Source organism: Oryzias melastigma, linkage group LG2, assembly GCF_002922805.2.
Source record: "Oryzias melastigma strain HK-1 linkage group LG2, ASM292280v2, whole genome shotgun sequence".
Classification (NCBI taxonomy): Eukaryota; Metazoa; Chordata; class Actinopteri; order Beloniformes; family Adrianichthyidae; genus Oryzias; species Oryzias melastigma.
The window spans coordinates 21,225,667-21,233,847 of NC_050513.1; the positions used below are offsets into that span (position 1 = coordinate 21,225,667).

Consider the following 8,181-nt stretch of genomic DNA (forward strand, 5'->3'; position numbering starts at 1 on the left):
TAACACTGGATGATATTAACAATCTCATTATTTCACTGATACATTTACAGTATGTGAACTGGATCAGATTAATATAAATATATTCTAACCAAAAAGCAGATTATTAATATATTTCTAAACAAATGTGTATAAATGTGCAAACTCAAAAAAGAATCGAAAAAAATCAGAATTGAATTCTGGAAATTATAATCAATACTCAGCTGCTCTAATCAGGAATGAAGTGGTGACAGCAAGCACCAGGGTACATGCACTGCTAGCTTCCAACGCTAGAGGTCAGCAAAACACAGCTAAAAGTTTGTTATTTACTGTTAATCCTTTAATACCAAAAGCATCTGCCTAGGCCTACCCATCATTTCACAAACTTCAATGATATGAGAATCAGCTTGGTGCGTTCAAATAGATTGTTAATAAATAAATCACGAATAATCCACAGTCATCTAGTGGCATTGCCCCAAAATTCTCGGACATCTCAGTTCAGCAAAGTGTAGTGACAGGAAGAGCAAAGATCCTGCACAGGATTCTCAGATCTCAGGCCTCTGGTAGAGGGCCTCAGTATCATAGGTTAGAAAACCCTCGAGACAGAAGAAGAGAACTTTAAAACATCCCTCTATATACGTTTTTTTAACCACAGCATTGATTTGAAAGACACAAGTAAATAGTTGCTCAATCACAGAGCTGAGCCAATTAGTCAAAGTGGTATTCCTGCGCTTAGAGCTGACTCTTCTGTGCCCACTCTGCTTTGATTATGATTTGTTTTTAACCGTAAGCTGTTTCACAGTTGAAAAAAAACACAAGACTGCTTACTCCTATGTGCAATCTAGAAAAGCAAAAATAAGTAGAAATGTGTTTAAGTGAATGAACAGATGAATGCAGCTCGCATGCGGATCGTGCTGCAGCTTGTTGCTCCGTGATGAACGCGGCTGTGGAGTCCCCGGTGGTCTGCCGGCGGAGCTGCTCTCGGGACCGCAGCACGAGATTCTGTCTGCAGTCCTGAGTCTGACCATCCTGACCCCTCAAGCTGCGAATGACAGCGCAACACCGGAAGTTGTCTTCTTCCAAAATAAGAGCATCCACTCTGGGTGTCGTCTTCCTGCTGGCTCCGGTGTTGCTACGGGAGCCGAATGTTGTCATGTTGCAGAGTTGCGATTGCCTTCGCCGGAAGCTGCGCGGTGAGTGTCCTGAACTTGACGCGGGTCTCCGCGCTCCGCACTGGGCAGTGACGCCGCAGAGCAGCCGCTGTGCGCGGGGCCGTCCGCTGCTGCAGCACTTGCGTTCAGCCCGGAGAGCCGGCGGACGGACGCCACCGTCCGGAACCGCGGCTCCGTCGCTGCCTTAAACCTTTCCGCAGGCGGTCGTGCTCGGACAGCATCTCCTCAGCGATGGCTCGTCCGGTGGCAGACTCGGGGCAGCATCCCGTCAACTCTGCGGCGGAGTCCGCTCTTCAGGAGGCGCAGAAATGGATCGAGGTGAGTGTGAGCACGAGCGCAGGTATCCCACCTGAGTTGAGTGGTCTCGGGTTGTGAGTTTGCCCTCTTTAAAGGACTGCTTCGTCACTAGTTGGTAGGAGAACACGTTCACTAAAGCGCAGCCTGCCTCCACACTGTCTGCATTATTGCTCCGGTGTTATCTTTGAGTTTCAGAGAGCAGGCCTGAAAACATCATCATCAACAACAACAACAAGAAAGCCATTTTGCAGACTTTTGCACATATTTAGAAACCAAACGTTTGCAAAAAGAAGTGAGTTTTGTCTTTTTGTGATGGGGCCATTGTGGAGCGCGCGGCTGCTGTGGGGCCTGTTGCATGTTTGAAAACAAAGAATGCATCATGTGGAATGGATTTTTGCCTGTTTGCAAGCTCGGTGGACAATAATCTCAGAAACAAGGTTTTGTTTGGGGAGAATTTCAGTCATGTACCCCCCCTGCCCCACTGCGTTCATCATGTTGCAGAGAGCTGTCTGATGTAAGACAACAGGATCCTCTGATTATCGAGTGTTGTGTGTTACCTCCTGTTTTTATCAGGGCTGTTTTTGTTAGGTTTTCCTTTAAGTCCGTAGGCTGGTTTGTCATGGATCCCTGCCAGGACCTGTGGCCTGTGACGTGGAAGAACGAGGAAGGATTTCCAGTTTACCAAATAAATGTGATGACTTGTGCTAAATATTGGACTCCAGCTTCAACTGTATCAGAGCAGACTCTAATGGGAGTTAGTGTGGCCGTGGTTAACCTCTTTCCCAACCACAGACAGCTGTCTGCTGCTGATTGAAAGTAGATGTCTGTAGATTTCCTCACTCTAGCTCTTTTTCAGTATTAGTCCACACAATCCTGGTGTCAATAGGGATTTGTTTCAAAGCCCTTCTGTTTCCTGTTTTCTTCAGTGAGAGCTGCAGAGGGTTAGGAGGGCAAATTTAAAAAGTCAATGAAGCCGTCTCTCCAGTTTCTCTGACTCCTCAGTCATAAATCACACACACTGCTCTGTTCTGCTGAGCGCTGTCTTGGAGTGTGCTGCCTCGGCTGTAGGTTCTAGTTTGAGGGGCTCCTGGAGGAAAGCAGAACTTGTGTCACCAGCTGTGGTCTCTGTCAGGAAACAGTTTCCAGAAGATGCTGGAGAAGAAAATGAGTTACGCCAAATGCTGCAAAAGGAACACCCTCAGCACTACTGAAAGTACTGCAGCAAAAACTCAACTCAGAATTCAGCTGTCAGAAGGCACTAGAGCTGCTCTCCTTTATGTTGACATTGTATACATGTATTGTATAGCACACCTGTGCCTCATGTTTTCTACTCAGATGTTGTAGTTTTAGTAAAACAGCTGCTTCTGTTGATATGTGTCCCTGCTCTGCTAACGTTTGACTTCATCGGACGGCTCTTCCATGAGTGTCAGACACAAATAAGCCTGTTAAGCAGCTCAGGTCTCCCTGGAAAACCACATCACATCTTTAAAAAGCCACTCCTGACCCAGAACTGGTGAAAGGGAGAGCTGACAGTGCTCTGGTGCTGCTCTTGTTTTTTCTTGACCTCCTCAGGGATAAAATCTGTTGTCCAAACATCTTTGGCCACATTAGGGAAATGAAGATCAACCTGTTGTCAGTTTGCTCATCTATAAACACAAACTTGGAGCCTCGATCGGCATTCCAGGAAATGCTGCATCTTTGTGAAAGTTATCGCTGGAGGCTGTTGTTGAGAGTTCTGATTGGTTTGTTTTCATTTGCGACACAAATAGAATTTCTGTCTGTGCTGCTTTTTAAAATACTCATTAAAGACAGTATGATACACTGCTTCAACAAACACATGCAAAACATGAACGTTTGTTACAGTCACAGTTCAAATGACGAGGCAGTAAATCCTCAGATATTGTGCTCTCATCATGAAGACTCACACATCAGAGAAGAGGAAACCACTAAAACAGAAGCTATGTCCATGTCTTTCTTTGTGCTGAACCAGTCTGTGTTCCAAGCACAGAAAATCAGTTTGTGATTGTGGCACTGCCTAAAAATATCAGGGCATGTCTAATTATATTCAGCCATGGTGCCACAAATCAATCCTCTGTAATGCTCCTTCAATATGACATTTCTAATAAATGTAGCATACAGTCACAGTTTGTTTTTTTATTTATTTCAAAAAGGTTTTTAAATGTTATCCACTCACAAGCTACAACCTTCGTTGCTTGTGTTGAATTTTTGAAACTTTGTGAATAATGCAAAAAAAAAAAAAAAGTGTAATCTTGTGATTTGCTGTTTTTCTGAGTCGATGTGAACTGCTCCCTCTGTCTCCACTGTCTATAACAGCATAGAATCATTGTTGAAGAGCCCGTCAGAAGAACATTTTTCCACATTATGTCAAGTGGAGCGGCAAAGGTGCTGACGTTCTCAGGATGCTTGTTACTAAGCTTTTCTAAGCTCACAGGTGAACTGTTTCACTTGTTGAGGTGTTTACAAATATTTGTGAGCAGTAAAGTTCAAAAATACAAAGTGATGTGGCACAATGGGCGCATGGAGAAATATTTGTTTAAAACCACAGTTCACATCTGTACTTGTATCTTTCTTTATTCCAGTGGCGGTCCGTGCATTTCAGAGCTGAACCTTCAGTCTTCCTCCACCTAAACCAGGGGTATTCAAATCCAGGCCTCGAGGGCCGGTGTCCTACATGTTTTCCAACCAACCTTCCATTGAAGCTCCTTATTGGCTAAACATACCTGATCCTGGAAATTAGCAGCCAATAAGGAGCTTCAATGGAAGGTTGGTTGGAAAACATGTGGGACACCGGCCCTCGAGGCCTGGATTTAAATACCCCTGACCTAAACCATCCTCGTTAATACAAACTATGTTATGTTTCTAACACCATCCTGTTAAATATGTAAATCATTTTATGGAGGAATTCCTTCATAAATGGATTATTTAAATAGACTGAATTCACTACAAATGCATATATTGTAAAAACAAACTCCACGCATGCAAGTCTCCTCCCACTGCAACAACAGCTGCAACAAACATCAAAGCACATTTGATAACTCATTTAACTTGAAAAGAAGCATTTTTATTTACAGCAAATCCATTTTTTAGAGATGAACTCCATGAATTTCTCTGCAGTACCCTGCATGCTGTTGTTAGTTCTGTTCTCAGCTGAGACAGATCAGAGCGCTGTGCTGATCTGGAGAGGGATGTGGACAGGAAGTGATTCTGCTGCTCCCAAATCTCTGGGAGTCGATGAGGGGACAAACAAGTTTATCAGGGTCCTGACAGCAGTTTTTGTCTGGGAAATGATATTGTCTGAAGCTGCTGCCAGTGAGGCGCTGCAGCTCCATGCATTTGGAACAGTCGTGATGCGTTCAGTGGCGGCGTGGAAGTTGTTCTTCTGGCCCCTTCGTCGCTCATTATAGTACAAAACCTCTGTTACTCCTGCCAGACAGAACTTCTGGAAGTGGAGGACAAATCCTTTTCCTGCTGAGAGGATCGTTAGCTTCAGGGTTGTTCGGCCTTTTTTGACGTTGTCCAATTTTTCTGAAAAAGTCCATCGGCTCATGCGATAAAACCACGACTAAATCAACTTCTCCACCTTCTTCTATTGTCAACTGCAAAACGGCGAGTAATTCAAACAAAAAATCAAGTGCAGCTACTGCCTACGGTCTGAAGAACAGAAGAAGCCAGCTTTTGGTAGCACGAGCTTTGACCATCCAATCAGAGGCGATTATGTCATTATCTGCACTCATGAAGCTTCAGAGGCTCAAATTCTGATTGGATGAATCAACATAAATGTGTTTAATCCATATATAGATATGGTTCAATCAGCAGTGTTTTTATGGAAAGCAGAAAGAACTGACTGTATGAGTGTAAGGCAGACTATCATGAACCTAGCAACAAGTGAGGGCTAAAATCTGATTGGTCAGAAACTTTCATGTGAAAAAAACAGTGTGACAGCAGTAAGGCTGGGGGTTAGAGCTGTGAAAGAAACTGACAGAACAGTTGGAATGATCTAAAGTATGTTTTGGACATTTAGATACTTCCTTTAGATAACTTTTGGTCTTCACTAAAGGCTTTGCAGGCCCTGACAGTACGCCGCTGGTGGCTTCCTCCCACAATCTCATCAGCCACACCAACGCTAATGATGGGGCTTAAGTGTCTGATCTTCAGAGGAATCCATCAGGCCTTTTGATGAGGGCTGGATAGGTTGATTGATTTGACAGGCAGGTGCAGACATGAATGGACCTCTTATGGTATTTTATAGCTATGTCTTCTCTCCTGAGAAACAGGCAACAATAACTTGGTTGTAAAGCCTCCATTTGCTCAGTTTGGACTTCCAGCATTTAGAGGTTTTAAATGAACGTGCTGAGGCTGCTAATGGGGTAATAGTCGATTAATAAAGGTTTCAATAAAACTCAAAACCCTTTGCAACATTAAGTGTAAATTTAATTTCATTATTCTGGGGCGGCCGTGGTGCAGCGGTAGGGCGGTCGACTTTTGATTGTAAAATTGTGAGTTCAATTCCTGCCTTGCCCGCCCGTGTATCGAAGTTTCTTTGGGCAAGACACTGAACCCCGAATTGCCTCTGGTGGGAGGTTGGCGCCGGTGTTCAGCTGCAGGGCCACCACCAGTGTGTGAATGTGTGAATGGGTCTGTGACTGTGAAGCGCTTTGGGCCTTCAATGAAGGTAGAAAAGCGCTAAACAAGTATTCACCATTTACCAAATTCTAACACATTCTTCATGTTTCTGGATTGATGTTTTTAAAGTCAGGCAGAGAGTAGAAAAGGACAGTAATACTCTCTGATACTTAAACAAGGAACAGAGCTACAGTAAAGCTCACATCACGTTGCTCATCTACTTTTGTGTGGAAAGAACCGTCTAGGAGTTGGTTTGTTTATGAGAGAACTCTTCTGGTGTGCTGGAGGCCAGATGAAATGATAACTGTGAGGATATGTCTTTGTTCTTGTGTAAGCATGCCTCTTCTCTGCCCAAGCCGTGGCATGTTTGTCTGTAGAATACAACATACTCCAACAATGACAAGCCTGAAAGAAAAAGTGATGTCATCCCCATGATACCATTGTAGTACCATGGTTTTTGGAGTGTGTTCAGATACCAGGTTCTCTCATCATTTCTTTTAACTCTCCCTTTTTTTAATTCAATGTATTATTGCCAGTAGTTAGGTGAGTGACGGTCCTGGCACTACACAGTAATAGATCCCAACTTAAACTCTTCCACTCTGTGATCCCATAAGGGAGGAGTTAGTTATTTATCAAGTTATTTTATCGTGCACACTTTTTTCACTTTCCTAAATAGGCATAACATTTGATTCAGGCTTTAGCTTAAAGCACCATTGCTACTATAGTGAATGCCTTTGCCTCCAGTAAAACCTACTGTTTCACATAATGCAAGACACTGTAGGCCCATACACATGCATACCAAGTATCCAATCCTTATCTGATTTGAACAGTCATCGTAATCCAATAGCAGCAGTTATTTGATAAAAAAGTTAGCGGATAAACATGTGTAGATTCCTCCTCAAACAACAGACATGTGATGTATCCACTTCTGTCTGATATATTTTATAGTTTTACATCTGCATGAGTTGGAGGTCGCATGAGACCCCAGAGTAGCATTCTGTTACTGATGCAACCAAAAGAGGCAGCAACATGTCCGTTCTTAAGACATATCAGTTCCCACATTAGCAGAGCTGCAACCCGGGATGCTGCAGTGTTTACAAACAACAGGCCGGTGAGGACTTAAAAAATGATTGGAAGTTTAATAGTTACATCAATATGTACAGATAAAATTCTCTGACATAAGTCAGATAACAGACTTTTATGTTGACCAAGATTTTCTGATTGCTGGTTGTTTATGGTTGTTTTGCAAAAATCTGATTACTCCTACCTATCTGTTATTTTGTGAGCATCTTAACAGACTCAGTGATTGAACTGACCATGTTTTAATACAGTAAAGTTAGATGTTTGAGGAAAAATGTACTATAGAAATAACATCTTCTTCACTAGAAATTAGATACATTGAATTGATAGGCATCTGATCCGAAAGCCTCCTGGATGCCTCCCTGGTGAGGTGTTCCGGGCATGTCCGCACACGCTGGACACATCTCCCGGCTGGCCTGGGAACACCTCGGAGTCAGCAGTCTAAGCAAAGATGCCGCTGGGACCGGGGCATCTTTGCTTAGACTGCTGCCCCATGACCCGCTCCCAGATGAGCGGAAGAAGATGAATGGACGGATAATTAATAATTTTTGCAGTGTTATCAGTTGCTGTTCATTTCTGTTCAATGCTACATATTCTTAATTTTTGCACTTTTGGCACTTCTCATGAATAGTAGCTGTTTTTGCTGATCAAAGAATCCCTCCTTCCCTGCAAACTTAAAACTTCGAATCCAGTTCTTCTTCAAACTGGCTTTCAAAGGGGAATCTAATCAGAATAGCAGCAACTGTGTAATATGTGACTGATGTAATTCCCAAAGGGATGCAAGGTTAACCTTATCTGACAATGTCTAAAGGGACTTCATTTTATAACCAAATACATTCAAATGTAGTAGAACTTGCTGGAGAAGTGATGCACGTGCTGAAGTGTCTTAGTCTGTCAGAGAAGTGTAGCAGACTTGTTGCTTCTTTTACTCAGAGGAAAACACTTTTTAATCCTTCTTGAGCTTTAGCACTTGGAGGTATGTCTGATCAAAACTCTTGACATTCCTGGTTGT

At 43.1% G+C, this 8,181-nt stretch overlaps 1 protein-coding gene across 1 annotated transcript in view; it reads left to right on the forward strand.

Annotated features, from left to right (window-relative positions):
• Positions 1-1,061: 1,061 nt before the first annotated feature.
• The window catches only part of LOC112144669 (LIM and calponin homology domains-containing protein 1), an 80,250-nt gene continuing 73,130 nt past the window's right edge, over positions 1,062-8,181 (forward strand). Inside the window, exon 1 of the mRNA XM_036216322.1 lies at positions 1,062-1,466. Coding sequence (XP_036072215.1) covers positions 1,380-1,466 — 87 coding nt within the window. The 5' untranslated portion in view covers positions 1,062-1,379. The remainder of the gene's footprint in view (positions 1,467-8,181) is intronic.